At 53.2% G+C, this 14,976-nt stretch overlaps 2 protein-coding genes across 3 annotated transcripts in view; both read right to left on the reverse strand.

Moving 5' to 3' along the window:
- Positions 1-743: 743 nt before the first annotated feature.
- On the reverse strand, positions 744-13,798 carry LOC119935084 (proline-rich protein HaeIII subfamily 1-like). The gene is made up of 5 exons (XM_038754756.1): positions 13,599-13,798; positions 2,001-2,144; positions 1,616-1,919; positions 1,066-1,522; positions 744-922 (listed from the first exon to the last, which is right to left on the reverse strand). Exons 1-5 carry the CDS (start codon positions 13,796-13,798, stop codon positions 744-746), a joined length of 1,284 nt encoding a protein of 427 aa, XP_038610684.1.
- The window catches only part of CNOT9 (CCR4-NOT transcription complex subunit 9), a 57,619-nt gene continuing 56,113 nt past the window's right edge, over positions 13,471-14,976 (reverse strand). Inside the window, exon 8 of one of the 2 annotated variants that reach the window (XM_038745496.1) lies at positions 13,471-14,593. In XM_038745496.1, the coding sequence (XP_038601424.1) occupies positions 14,545-14,593 (49 nt within the window). In that variant the 3' untranslated portion in view covers positions 13,471-14,544. Of the gene's footprint in view, positions 14,655-14,976 lie in introns of both variants that reach the window. The other variant, XM_038745489.1, reaches the window with a different exon arrangement.

The raw sequence follows: 14,976 nt of genomic DNA on the forward strand, positions 1-14,976 counted from the left end.
CTTAATAAATGCCACCATCATCACTGTTAGTAGTAGTAGTAGTAGTAGTATTATCATCATCTCGGGGGTCCGGAGGGGGATGTCAGGGGGTCCGGGGGGGGAGGGGGTCAATTAGGTGTCGGGGGGGGGGGGGATCTGGGGGTCCGGAGGGGGGGTCGGGGGTGGGGGGGGGGGAGGGTCCCGGATCCTTCTTACCTTGGACAGGGGGGTCCGGGGGGTCCGGGGGGTCCGGGGGGTCCGGGGGTCCTCGGTGCGGCCCAGCGTCCAGTCCGTCCTCTCTCTCTCTCTCTCTCTCTCTCTGGTGTCTCTCCCCCCTCTGTGTGTGTGTGTGTGTGTGTGTGTGTGTGTGTGTCTGTGTGTCTGTGTGTGTGTGTGTGTGTCCGTGTCCCCGACCCCTCCTCTCTTTATCCTTCCCTCCCCCTCCTCCTCCTCCTCCTCGTCCTCCTCCTCCCCCCCTTTCCCCTGTCTGGGGGGGGGTCCGGAGAGGTCCGGAGGGGTTTGAGGGGGTCTGGGGGGGTTCTGGGGGGTCCGGGGGGGGTCTGGGGGTGTCCGGAGGGGTCTGGGGGGTCCTGAGGGGGTCTGGGGGGGGTCCTGGGGGTCCGGAGGGGTCTGGGGGGGTCCGGGAGTGGCCGGAAGGGGTCTGGGGGGGTCCTCTGGTGTCCGGGGTGGTCTGGGGGGGTCCAGAGGGGGTCTGGGAGTGTCCGGAGGGGTCTGGGGGGGGTCCGGGGATTCTGGGGGGGGCCCTAAGGGGGTCTGGGGGGGTTCCTGGGGGTCCGAGGGGGTCCGGAGAAGTCCGGAGGGATCTGGGGTGTCGGGGTGTCCCGAGGGGGTCTGGGGGGGTCCGAAGGGGTCTGGGGCGGTCCTGAGTGGGTCTGGGGGGGGTCCTGGGGGTCCGGAAAGGTCCGGAGGGGTCTGGGGGGGTCTGGGAGTGGCCGGAGGGGGTCTAGGGGTGCCCTGGGGGGTCGGGGGGGGGTCTGGGAGGATCCGGAGGGGGGCTGGGAGGGTCCGGAGGGGTCTGGGGATTCTGGGGGGGTCTTAAGGGGTTCTAAGGGGGTCTGGGGGGGCCTAAGGGGGTCTGGGGGTCCTGGGGGTCCGAGGGGGTCTGGAGAAGTCCGGAGGGGGTCTGGGGGGGTCCGGAGGGATCTGGGGTTGTCTGGGGGGGTCCGGAGGGGTCTGGGGGGGTCTGGGAGAGGCCGGAGGAGGTCCAGGGGTGGCCTGGGGGGTCCGGGGGGGGTCTGGGAGGATCCCCAGGGGGGCTGGGAGGGTCCGGAGGGGTCTGGGGGGTCCTAAGGGGGTCTGCGGGGGGGGTCCTGGGGGTCCGAGGGGGTCCGGAGGGGTCTGGGGGGGGTCTGGGGTGTCTGGGAATTCTTGGGGGGGTCCTGAGGGGATCTGGAGGATGTCCGGGGGGGCTGGGGGGGTCCGGGGCGATCACGGGGGGTCCGGAGGGGCTCTGAAGGATGTCCGGGGGTTCTGAGGGGGTCTGGGGGGGGTCCGGGGGGGGTCCGGAGAAGTCCGGAGGGGTCTGGGGGGGGTCCAAAGGGGGTCTGGGAGGTCCGGAGGGGTCTGGGGGGGGGTCCTGAGTGATCTAGGGGTGTCTGGGGGGGGCCGGAGGGACCTGGGGGGTCCGGGGGTTCTGGAGGGGTCCGGGGGGAGTCTGGAGGGGGGGCCGGAGAGGTCCGGAGGGGGTCGGGGGGGGGGGTCCGAAGGGGGTCTGGGGGGGTCCGGAGGGATCGGGGGGTCCGGAGGGATCTAGGGGTGACTGGGGGGGTCCGAAGGGATCTGGGGGGTCCGGAGATTTTGGAGGGGTCCGGAGGGAGTCGGGGGGGGGATCCGGAGGGGTCCGGAGGGGTCTGGGGGGGTCTGGAGGGATCTGGAGGTGTCTGGGTTGTCCGGAGGGAGTCTGGGGGGGTCTGGGGGTTCTGGAGGGGGCCGGAGGGGGTCTGGGGGGGGGTCTGGGGGGTTCCAGAGAGGGCTGGGGGGCCGGGACGGGCTGGGGGGGCCCGGAGGGGTCTGGGGGGGTCTGGGGGTGCTGGGGGGGTCCTGAGGGGGTCTGGAGGTGTCCGGGGGGTGTCTGGGGGAGTCTGGGGGGTCCGGAGAGGTCCAAAAGGGTCTGGGGGGAGGTCCGGGGGGGGGTCCGGCCGTGTCTGGGGGGGGGCGGAGGGGTCTGGGGGGGCCGGGAGGGTCTCCGGACCCAGTAGGGAGAATAATAATAATAATAATGATAATAATGATGATGATGGTATTTGTTAAGCGCTTACTATGTGCCAAGCCCTGTTCTAAGCGCTGGGGAGGAGACAAGGTGATCAGGTTGTCCCCCCCGTGGGGCTCCCAGTCTTCACCCCCATTTTCCAGGTGAGGGAACTGAGGCCCGGAGAAGTGAAGGGACTCCCCCAAAGTCACCCAGCTGACACGTGGCAGAGGCAGGATTAGAACCCACGACCTCGGACTGCCAAGCCCGGGCTCTTTCCACGGAGCCACGCTGCTTCTCTAAGAGGGATGGGGAGGAGGGAAAGCGAGAACAGGGGAGAATCAATCAATCAATCCGTGGTATTTATTGAGTGCTTACCGCTTACAGAGCACTGTACTAAGTGCTTGGGAGAGTTGTAGAGAGGGAATGCGTTTGTTCTTAGAACTCTATTCTGGGAGGTAGAAGGCCACGGGTTCTAATCCTGACTCTGCCACTTATAATAATAATGATAATAATAATAATAATAATAATGGCATTTGTTAAGCCCTTACTATGTGCAAAGCACTGTTCTAAGCTCTGGGGAGGATACAAGGTGATTAAGTTGTCCCACGTGGGGCTCCCAGTCTTCATCCCCATTTTCCAGATGAAGGAACTGAGGCCCAGAGAAGTGAAGTGACTTGCCCCAAGTCACACAGCTGACAAGCGGCAGAGCCGGATTTGAACCCATAACACTTGTCAGCTGTGTGACCCCGGGCGAGTCACTTCGCTTCTCTGGGCCTCAGTGACCTCATCTGGAAAATAGGGATGAAGACTGGGAGCCCCACGGGGGACAGAGACTGTATAATAATAATAATAATAATGGCATTTGTTAAGCGCTTACTATGTGCAAGGCACTGTTCTAAGCACTGGGGAGGATACAAGGTGATTAAATTGTCCCACGTGGGGCTCCCAGTCTTCATCCCCATTTTCCAGATGAGGGAACTGAGGCCCAGAGAAGTGAAGTGACTTGCCCAAAGTCACACAGCTGACACTTGGCAGAGCCGGGATTTGAACCCATAACACTTGTCAGCTGTGTGACCCTGGGCGAGTCCCTTTTTGTTTCTCTGGGCCTCAGTGACCTCATCTGGAAAATGGGGATGAAGACTGGGAGCCCCACGGGGGACAGAGACTGCATAATAATAATAATAATAATAATAATAATAATAATAATAATAATAATAATAATAGCATTTATTAAGCGCTTACTATGTGTAAGGCACTGTTCTAAGCACTGGGGAGGATACAAGGTGATTAAGTTGCCCCACGTGGGGCTCCCAGTCTTCATCCCCATTTTCCAGATGAGGTCACTGAGGCCCAGAGAAGTGAAGTGACTTGCCCAAAGTCACACAGCTGACAGTTGGTGGAGCCGGGATTTGAACCCATAACACTTGTCAGCTGTGTGACCCTGGGTGAGTCACTTCACTTCTCTGGACCTCAGTGACCTCATCTGGAAAATGGGGATGAAGACTGGGAGCCCCACGGGGGACAGAGACTGTATAATAATAATAATAATAATAATAATAATAATAATGACATTTATTAAGCGCTTACTATGTGCAAGGCACTGTTCTAAGCACTGGGGAGGATACAAGGTGATTAAGTTGCCCCACGTGGGGCTCCCAGTCTTCATCCCCATTTTCCAGATGAGGTCACTGAGGCCCAGAGAAGTGAAGTGACTTGCCCAAAGTCACACAGCTGACAGTTGGTGGAGCCGGGATTTGAACCCATAACACTTGTCAGCTGTGTGACCCTGGGTGAGTCACTTCACTTCTCTGGACCTCAGTGACCTCATCTGGAAAATGGGGATGAAGACTGGGAGCCCCACGGGGGACAGAGACTGTATAATAATAATAATAATAATAATAATGACATTTATTAAGCGCTTACTATGTGCAAGGCACTGTTCTAAGTTCTGGGGAGATTTCAAGATGATCAGGTTGTCCCACGGGGGGTTCACAGTCTTCATCCCCATTTTACAGATGAGGGAACTGAGGCCCAGAGAAGTGAAGTGACTTGCCCAAAGTCACAAAGCTGACAGTTGGCGGAGCCGGGATTTGAACCCATAACACTTGTCAGCTGTGTGACCCTGGGCGAGTCACTTTTTGCTTCTCTGGGCCTCAGTGACCTCATCTGGAAAATGGGGATGAAGACTGTGAGTCCCACGGGGGACAGAGACTGTATAATCATAATAATAATGGCATTTATTAAGCACTTACTATGTGCAAGGCACGGTTCTAAGTTCTGGGGAGATTTCAAGATGATCAAGTTGTCCCATGGGGGGTTCACAGTCTTCATCCCCATTTTACAGATGAGGTAACTGAGGCACAGAGAAGTTAAGTAATAATAATAATAATATATTGGCATTTATTAAATGCTTCCTATATTCTAAGCACTGGAGAGGTTACAAGGTGATCAGGTTGTCCCATGTGGGGCTCACAGTCTTCATCCCCATTTTACAGATGAGGGAACTGAGGCCCAGAGAAGTGAAGTGACTTGCCCAAAGTCACACAGCTGGCAGTTGGCGGAGTCGGGATTTGAACCCATGACCTCTGACTCCATAGCCCGGGCCCTTTCCGTTGAGCCACGCTGCATCTCAACCCAATCCAACCCATCCAACCCAATTTGTTTATATCCACCCCAGAGCTTAGTGCAGTGCCTGGCACAAAGTGAGCGCTTAACAAATTCCATAATTATTATTATCATCATTACTAGCACAGTGCTGTGCACAAAGTAAGCGCTCAATAAATACGATCGATCAATTACAGTATCACAGAGTTGGTAGAGTTGGTAGGTAGTTGGCAATAATAATAATGGCATTTGTTAAGCGCTTACTATGTGCCAAGCACTGTTCTAAGCGCTGGGAAGGATACAAGGTGATCAGATCGTCCCACATGGGGCTCACAGTCTTAATCCCCATTTTACAGATGAGGGAACTGAGGCCCAGAGAAGTGAAGTGACTTGCCCAAAGTCACACAGCTGACAAATGGCAGAGCTGAGATGATGATGATGATGATGATGGCATTTACTAAGCGCTTACTATGTACAAAGCACTGTTCTAAGCGCTGGGGAGGATACAAGGTGATCAGATTGTCCCACGTGGGGCTCACAGTCTTAAATTCCCATTTTACAGATGGGGGAACTGAGGCCCAGAGAAGTGAAGTGATTTGTCCAAAGTCACACAGCTGACAAGTGGCAGAGCTGAGATTAGAACCCGTGACCTCTGGCTCCCAAGCCCGGGCTCTTTCCACCGAGCCACGCTGCGTACCCACCGCAGTGCTTAATACAGTACCTGGCACATAGTAAGTGCTTCACAAATACCATCATTGTTATTATTAATAATAATAATAATGTTGCCAACTTTCACTTCCCAAGCGCTAAGTACAGTGCTCTGCACACAGTAAGCGTTCAATAAATACGATTGAATGAGTGCTCTGCACACAGTAAGCGCTCAATAAATACGACTGAATGAATTGAATGAATAAATGGCATTTATTCAATCAATCGTATTTATTGAGCGCTTACTGTGTGCAGAGCACTGTACTAAGCACTTGGGAAGTACAAGTTGTCAACATATAGAGATGGTCCCTACCCAACAGTGGGCTCACAGGCTAGAAGACTGTGAAGCGCTTACTATGTGCAGAGCACTGTACTAAGCGCTTGGGAAGTCCAAGTTGGCAACATATAGAGACGGTCCCTACCCAATAGTGGGCTCACAGTCTAGAATCAATCAATCAATCGTATTTATTGAGCACTTACTGTGTGCAGAGCACTGTACTAAGCGCTTGGAAAGTCCAAGTTGGCAACATATAGAGACGGTCCCTACCCAACAGTGGGCTCACAGTCTAGAATCAATCAATCGTATTTATTGAGCGCTTACTGTGTGTAGAGCACTGTACTAAGCGCTTGGGAAGTCCAAGTTGGCAACATATAGAGACGGTCCCTACCCAACAGTGAGCTCACAGTCTAGAAGACTGTGAAGTGCTTACTATGTGCAAAGCGCTGTTCTAAGCGCTGGGGAGGTTCCAAGGTGATCAGGTTGTCCCACGGGGGGCTCCCAGTCTTCACCCCCATTTTCCAGATGAGGTCACTGAGGCCCAGAGAAGTGAAGTGACTCGTCCAAAGTCACCCAGCTGACCAGTGGCGGAGCCAGGATTTGAACCCATGACCTCTGACTCCAAAGCCCGGGCTCTTTCCACTGAGCCACGCTGCTTAGTTCCCAGTTCCAGATTCTGGCCTGTCCTTGGCTAGAGCTCGGTCCCTTTACTCTCTCCTGGGCTTGGGCTTCGGACTCCGGGGGGGACGGTGGTTGGGGTCTGAGTTCTGCCCTCTTCCTCTTCCTCCTTCCAATCAATCAATCGTATTTATTGAGCTCTTACTGTGTGCAGAGCACTGTACTAAGCGCTTGGGAAGTACAAGTTGGCAACATAGAGAGACAGTCCCTACCCAACAGTGGGCTCACAGTCTAAAAGACTGTGACTTTCTAAAAGACAGTCTAAAAGACTTCCCTTCCCCACGGCACCTGTATATATGTCTATATGTTTGTACATATTTATTACTCTATTTATTGATTTATTTTACTTGTCCATATCTGTCCTGTATATATGTATACATGTTTGTACATATTTTGTACTCTATTTATTTATTTTATTTGTACAAATCTATTCTATTTATTTTATTTTGTTGGTATGTTTGGTTTTGTTCTCTGTCTCCCCCTTTTACACTGTGAGCCCACTGTTGGGTAGGGACTGTCTCTAGATGTTGCCAATTTGTACTTCCCAAGCGCTTAGTACAGCGCTCTGCACATAGTAAGCGCTCAATAAATACGATTGATGATGATGATCTATTCTATTTATTTTATTTGGTTAGTATGTTTGGTTTTGTTCTCTGTCTCCCCCGTCTAGACTGTGAGCCCACTGTTGGGTAGGGACTGTCCCTATATGTTGCCAATTTGTACTTCCCAAGCGCTTAGTCCAGCGCTCTGCACATAGTAAGCGCTCAATAAATACGATTGATGATGATGATCTATTCTATTTATTTTATTTGGTTAGTATGTTTGGTTTTGTTCTCTGTCTCCCCCGCCTAGACTGGGAGCCCACTGTTGGGTAGGGACCGTCGCTAGATGTTGCCAAATTGGACTTCCCAAGCGCTTCGTCCAGTGCTCTGCACACAGTAAGCGCTCAATAAATACGATTGATTGATTCCATCTTCAGGCCGGGGGCGGGCGGAGGGACCGTGACCCGGGGTGCCCCTGCTCCCGTCCCTCTGCCATCTGCTGAGCGGCCCTCACCGTCTATTATTAACGAGGACAGAAATCTGATCGCAGGCCTGCGCTGGGCTTCCAGGAACCCGGCCCGGCCCGGCCTGGCCCGGCAGGACCCAAGGGGTATAATAACGATGGCATTTATTAAGCGCTTACTACGTGCCAAGCACTGTTCTAAGCGCTGGGGAGGTCACAAGGTAATCAGGTTGTCCCACACAGTCTTCAGATTCATTCAATCGTATTTATTGGGCACTTACTGTGTGCAGAGCACTGGACTAATTAATCAATCAATCAATCAATTGTATTTATTGAGCGCTTACTGTGTGCAGAGCACTGGACTAAGCGCTTGGGAAGTCCAAGTTGGCAACATCTAGAGACGGTCCCTACCCAACAGCGGGCTCACAGTCTGGAAGGAGGAGACAGAGAACAAAACATATTAACAAAATAAATGGAATAAATATGTACAAATAAAATTAATAAATAGAGCAATAAATCCGTACAAACACATATTCATTCATTCACTCAGTCGTATTTATTGAGCGCTTACTGTGTGCAGAGCACTGTACTAAGCGCTTGGGAAGTCCAAGTTGGCAACATCTAGAGACGGTCCCAACCCAACAGGGGGCTCACAGTCTAGAAGGGGGAGACAGGGAACAAAACAAAACATATTAACAAAATAAAATAAATAGAATAAATATGTACAAATAAAATAAATAGAGCAATAAATACTTACAAACATATATGAGGGAACTGAGGCCCAGAGAATCAATCAATTGTATTTATTGAGCGCTTACTGTGTGCAGAGCACTGTACTAAGCGCTTGGGAAGTACAAGTTGGCAACATATAGAGACGGTCCCTACCCAACAGCGGGCTCACAGTCTAAAAGGGGGAGACAGAGAACAAAACCGAACATACTAACAAAATAAAATAAATAGAATAGCTATGTACAAGGAAAATAAATAAATAGAGTAATAAATATGTACAGACATATATACAGGTGCTGGGGGGAAGGGAAGGAGGTAAGGTGGGGGGGATGGAGATGGGGGCGAGGGGGAGAGAAGTGAAGCACCTTACCCAAAGTCACCCAGCTGACAGATGGCGGAGCTGGGATTTGAACCCACGACCTCTGACTCCAAAGCCCGACCTCTTTCCACTGAGCCACGCTGCTGATGCCCCACAAGGGGAGGAGAAGAATGATGATGATGGGGTTTGTTAAGCGCTTACTATGTGCCAAGCACTGTTCTAAGCGCTGGGGAGGTTACAAGGTGATCCGGTTACAAGGTGATCCTCAAAAATCTCCAGTGGCTCCCAATCAATCTGCGCATCAGGCAGAAACTCCTCACCCTGGGCTTCCAGGCTGTCCATCCATCCATCCATCCCCTGGCCCCCTCCTCCCTCACCTCCCTTCTCTCCTTCTCCGGCCCGGCCCGCACCCTCCGCTCCTCTGCCGCTAATCTCCTCACCGTTAGGCCTCGTTCTCGCCCGTCCCGCCATCGACCCCCGGCCCACGTCCTCCCCCGGGCCTGGAATGCCCCCAATCCCTCTGCCCATCCGCCAAGCTGGCTCTCTTCCTCCCTTCAAGGCCCTACTGAGAGCTCACCTCCTCCAGGAGGCCTTCCCACACTGAGCCCCTTCTTTCCTCTCCCCCTCCCCATCCCCGTCCTTACCTCCTTCCCTTCCCCACAGCACCTGTATATATGTATATATGTTTGTACATATTTATTACTCTATTTATTTATTTATTTATTTTACTTGTACTTATCTATTCTATTTTGTAGTATGTCTGGTTTTGTCTCCCCCTTTTAGACTGTGAGCCCACTGTTGGGTAGGGACTGTCTCTATATGTTGCCAATTTGTACTTCCCAAGCGCTTAGTACAGTGCTCTGCACATAGTAAGTGCTCAATAAATACGATTGATGATGATGATGATGATCAGGTTGTCCCATGGGGGGCTCACAGTCTTCAGATGAGGGAACTGAGGCCCAGAGAAGTGATGTGACTTGCCCAAAGTCACCCAGCTGACAGATGGCGGAGCTGGGATTTGAACCCACGACCTCTGACTCCAAAGCCCGGCCTCTTTCCACTGAGCCACGCTGCTGATGCCCCACAAGGGGAGGAGAAGAATGATGATGATGGGGTTTGTTAAGCGCTTACTATGTGCCAAGCACTGTTCTAAGCGCTGGGGAGGTTACAAGGTGATCAGGTTGTCCCACGGGGGGCTCACAGTCTTCAGATGAGGGAACTGAGGCCCAGAGAAGTGAAGCGACTTGCCCAAAGTCACACAGCTGACAGTTGGAGGAGCTGGGATTTGAACCCATGACCTCTGACTCCAAAGCCCGGGCTCTTTCCACTGAGCCACGCTGCGTACCCACCACAGTGCTTAATACAATGCCTGGCACATAGTAAGCGCTTCACAAATACCATCATTGTCATTATTATTATTAATAATAATAATGGCATTTATGAAGTGCTTACTATGTGCAAAGCACTGTTCTAAGCGCTGGGGAGGTTACAAGGTGATCAGGTTGTCCCACGGGGGGCTCACAGCCTTCTTCCCCATTTTCTAGATGAGGGAATTGAGGCCCAGAGGAGTGAAGTGACTCACCCAAGTTCAAGCCGCAGAACAGTGCTTGGCACATAGTAAGTGCTTAACAAATACCAACATTATTATCATTATTATGATAATAATAATAATAATGATAATTATGGCTTTTGTTAAGCGTTTACTACGTGCCAAGCACTAGTTTAAGAGCTGGGGAAGATACAAGGTGATCAGGTTTTCCCACGTGGGGCTCACCGTCCTCATCCCCAATTTCCAGATGAGGGAACTGAGGCCCAGAGAAGTGAGGTGACCTGGTCTCCCCCTTTAGACTGTCACCTCATTTTGGGCAGGGAATCTGTCTGCTCCTTCTGTTGTATGTCCTCTTCCAAGCACCTAGTAATAATAATAATAATTATTATTATTGATAATAATAATAATGACGGCATTTGTTAAGCGCTTACTATGTTCAAAGCACTGTTCTAAGCGCTGGGGGATACAAGGCGATCAGGTTGTCCCCCATGGGGCTCACAGTCTTAATCCCCGTTTTACAGATGAAGGAACCGAGGTTCAGAGAAGTTAAGTGACTTGCCCAAGGTCACACAGCAGACATGTGGCAGCGGCAGGATTCGAACCCATGACCTCTGACTCCAAAGCCCAGGCTCTTTCCACTGAGCCATGCTGCTTCTGGGAGTCACAGGACCACAGTTTTCATCACATCTCTCCCCCTTCTAGTCTGTGAGCCCGCTGTTGGGTAGGGACCGTCTCTATCTGTTGCCGACTTGGACTTCCCAAGCGCTTAGTCCAGTGCTCTGCACACAGTAAGTGCTCAATAAATACGACTGAATGAATGAAAATACAGGGTAAACAGGTTATCCCACGTGGGGCTCACAGTCTTCATCCCCATTTTACTATGTCCACATTTACTATGTGCCAGGCACTGTACTGAGTGCTGGGATGGACACCAAAGATTAGTAATAATAATAATAATAATAATAATAATGATGATGGTATTTGTTAAGCGCTTACTAGGTGGCAAGCACTGTTCTAAGCGCTGGGGGGGGGGGGGGGGGACGACACAAGGTGATCAGGTTGTCCCTGGGATGGACACTGCTTAGTACAGTACCCTGCACTGAGCCCCTTCCTTCCTCTCCCCCTCCTCCCCCTCTCCATCCCCCCATCTTACCTCCTTCCCTTCCCCACAGCACCTGTATATATGTATATATGTTTGTACAGATTTATTACTCAATTTATTTATTTTGCCTGTACCGATCTATTCTATTTATTTTATTTTGTTAGTATGTTTGGTTTTGTTCTCTGTCTCCCCCTTCTAGACTGTGAGCCCACTGTTGGGTAGGGACCGTCTCTAGATGTTGCCAACTTGGACTTCCCAAGCGCTTAGTCCGGTGCCCTGCACACAGTAAGCGCTCAATAAATACGATTGATGGATTGATTGATTGATTGATAGTAAGCGCTCAATAAATACCACTGACTGATTTGCCCACAGTCACACAGCGGGCTAGTGGCGGAGCTGAAATTCGGTCCCAGGTGGGAGATACATTCCCTTCCCAGGACAAACTTTCTGCCGTGTGACCTTGGGGAAGTCACTTTTGCTTCTCTGGACCTCAGTCCTCTCTCCTGTAAAATGGGGATGAAGACTGTGAGCCCCATGGGGGACAGACTGAGCCCCTTCCTTCCTCTCCCCCTTGTCCCCCTCTCCATCCCATCTTACCTCCTTCCCTTCCCCACAGCACCTGTATATATGTATATATGGTTGTACATATTTATTACTCTATTTATTTATTTTACTTGTACATTTCTATCCTATTTATTTTATTTTGTTGGTATGTTTGGTTCTGCTCTCTGTTCTCTGTTCTCTGTCTCCCCCTTTTAGACTGTGAGCCCACTGTTGGGTAGGGACTGTCTCTATGTGTTGCCAATTTGTACTTCCCAAGCGCTTAGTACAGTGCTCTGCACATAGTAAGCGCTCAATAAATACGATTGATTGATTGATTGATTGACAGGGGCTGTGTCCAACCCGATTTGCTTGTATCCACCTCAGCGCTTAGTACAGTGCCCGGAACATAGTCAGCGCTTAATAAACACCACAATTATCATTATTACTAATTATTATTACTACTTATTACTAGTTACTAATATTATCATTAAGCGTTTAGTACAGTGCTCTGCACACAGTAAGCACTCAATAAATACGATTGAATGAATGAATTACTGAGCAGCCTGAAGGCCGGACTCGTTTAATTTCCCTGGGACACCGTGAGTTCTGTCAGAGACGTCGAGGGCAGCCTCCCACCAATCAATCAATCGTATTTATTGAGCGCTTACTGTGTGCAGAGCACTGTACTAAGCACCCACCACCCCCGTCGGGTCACCCCCTCGCCTTACCTCCTTCCCCTCCCCACAGAACCTATATATATATATATGTATATATGTTTGTACAGATTTATTACTCTTTATTTTATTGTTTTGCTGTCGTCTGTCTCCCCCTTCTAGGCTGTGAGCCCGCTGTTGGGTAGGGACCGTCTCTAGATGTCACCAACTTGGACTTCCCAAGCGCTTAGTCCAGTGCTCTGCACACAGCAAGCGCTCAATAAATACGATCGAATGAATGGAATGAATGAATTTGCTATTCTATTTATTTTATCTTGTTAATATGTTTTGCTTTGTTGTCTGTCTCCCCCTTCTAGACTGTGAGACCGTTGTTGGGTAGGGACTGTCTCTAGATGTTGCCGACGTACTTCCCAAGTGCCAAGTCCAGCGCTCTGCACACAGTAAGCGCTCAATAAATACGATCGAATGAATGGAATGAATGAATTTGCTATTCTATTTATTTTATCTTGTTAATATGTTTTGCTTTGTTGTCTGTCTCCCCCTTCTAGACTGTGAGACCGTTGTTGGGTAGGGACCGTCTCTAGATGTTGCCTACTTGGACTTCCCAAGCGCCAAGTCCAGCGCTCTGCACCCAGTAAGTGCTCAATAAAGACGACTGACGATGATGATGTTGGGTAGGGACCGTCTCTATACGTTGCCGACTTGTACTTCCCAAGCGCCTAGTCCAGCGCTCTGCACCCAGTAAGCGCTCAATAAAGACGAATGACGATGATGATGTGGGGTAGGGACCGTCTCTATACGTTGCCGACTTGTACTTCCCAAGTGCCGAGTCCGGCGCTCCGCACCCAGTAAGCGCTCAATGAATACGATCGACGATGATGATGTTGGGTAGGGACCGTCTCTATACGTTGCCGACTTGTACTTCCCAGGCGCTTAGTCCAGTGCTCTGCACCCAGTAAGCGCTCAATAAACACGATTGACGACGATGATGTGGGGTAGGGACCGTCTCTATACGTCGCCGACTTGGACTTCCCAGGCGCCGAGTCCGGCGCTCCGCACCCAGTAAGCGCTCAATAAAGACGATCGATCGATTGATGGATAGAAAAAGGCAGGCCGACTTCCGGAAACGCCTTCTTTTTTTATTTCAGTTTGATACAAAACAGAAGCCTTCCCCTCTCCTCTCTTGGGAACCAGTCGCCAAAACGGACGCCCCCCTTGCCGCCCGCCGCTGAGGGGTCCGGGCCGGACGGGGCCGAGGGCTAAGACACTACCGGCGCAGTCACGTGGCCGACACGCGGCGAAGAAGAGGGACGGGGCGAGGCTCGGCCCTCCCCGGCCGGGGCGGGCGGGGAGCGGGCGGGACGGGACCTTTGGCTCGGCGGTGAGGTGAGGGGGGAGGACGGAGGCTCCGCTCCCCATTTTGGGGGGTCGCCGCCGCGCTTCCCGGGACGACCCCTCTCTCTCGGAGGAGCGGGCGAGGCCGCCGCCGACCCACGAGGCCGGCTTCCCCCGAGGGGAGCCGGCTCGGAGGAGCCCTCGCGTCGGCGGTGGTTGGCTCCGGACGGAAGAGGGGACCCCCTGCTCCCCTCCCCGCGGGGCTGGTCGGTGGGCGCGGCGGTCGTCCAGCCGGCCGGAGTCCCGAGGGGCTCGCGTCCAATGGAAGCGAGCGTCTTCACGGCGACGGGAAATCCCCGATGCCCCTCGACAGCCGAGGCCCGGTCAGGTCCGACGGTGGGGGGTCCCCTCGCTTGACGGCCGCGCCGCTCTGGGGCCTTGGGTCGAACGGTGCCGCCAACTCTTCCCGTCGCGCGTCCCGGACGAGGATGGCGGGAGCGGGACGGGGGCTCGGGCCTTCCGGCCTCCCCGTCGCGGCCCGCGGCCTCCCGATCCGTCCGACGGCGACGGCCGGCCGAGACGGGAGACGGAGGGAGGGCCGGGGAACCGTCGGGTCGGCCGCGGGCGTCCGGCGGGACGGGGAAGGGAGCCGGAGAGGGGACGGGAGGGGAGTGGGCGTGTGCTGGTGTCGCCCCCCGCCCCGGCTTTCGGGGTCCGTCCCTCGTCGGCGGATATCCCGAGCCGCTCCGCCGCTGCCTCCGCCCCCGCCCGTCACTGAGGGGGCAGGGGGATGCCGCGGGGGTCCGTCACCTGCCCCTCCTGCAGGTTCTTCACCAGCTGGGCGAGCCAGCGCTTGGTGGTCGTGTCGTCCTTGAGCACCTGGGCGAAGGTGGTGTCCTTCAGCTGGTCAGGGAGGCACTGTCTGAGCGCCTCCCGCGCCCTACGGCGGGGAAGAGAGGCGGGCCGGGGACACCCGACAGGTAAACCCACCCCGGCCGCGGGCACGCGCGGGGAGGGGCGTTTTGGGGCGGGGGGGGATTCAGTCGTTCAATGGTACTTATTGAGCGCCTACTGTGTGCAGAGCCCTGGACTAAGCGCTCGGGAACTCCAAGTTGGCAGCATCTAGAGACGGTCCCAACTTCTAGACTGTGGGGCCGGGGGATCCACAACTTCTAGACTGTAGGGACCGTCTCTTTATGTTGCCAACTTGGACTTCCCAAGCGCTTAGTCCAGTGCTCTGCGCACGGTAAGCGCTCAATAAA

The sequence above is a fragment of the Tachyglossus aculeatus genome, chromosome 1, assembly GCF_015852505.1.
Source record: "Tachyglossus aculeatus isolate mTacAcu1 chromosome 1, mTacAcu1.pri, whole genome shotgun sequence".
NCBI lineage: Eukaryota > Metazoa > Chordata > Mammalia > Monotremata > Tachyglossidae > Tachyglossus > Tachyglossus aculeatus.

What these genes read in the sequence shown, in the direction of transcription:
- LOC119935084 (XM_038754756.1), bottom strand. Translation starts at nt 13,798, where the DNA reads ATGGGGAGCGGAGCCTCCGTCCTCCCCCCTCACCTCACCGCCGAGCCA. An exon ending in AGAACCCCCGGACCCCCCAG is followed by an intron (nt 1,523 to 1,615) that starts GTCCCTCCGGCC and finishes GACCCCCCCCAG; the next exon opens with ACCCCTCCGGACTTCTCCGG. An exon ending in GGACCCCCAGACCCCCTTAG is followed by an intron (nt 923 to 1,065) that starts GCCCCCCCAGAC and finishes GGCCACTCCCAG; the next exon opens with ACCCCCCCAGACCCCTCCGG.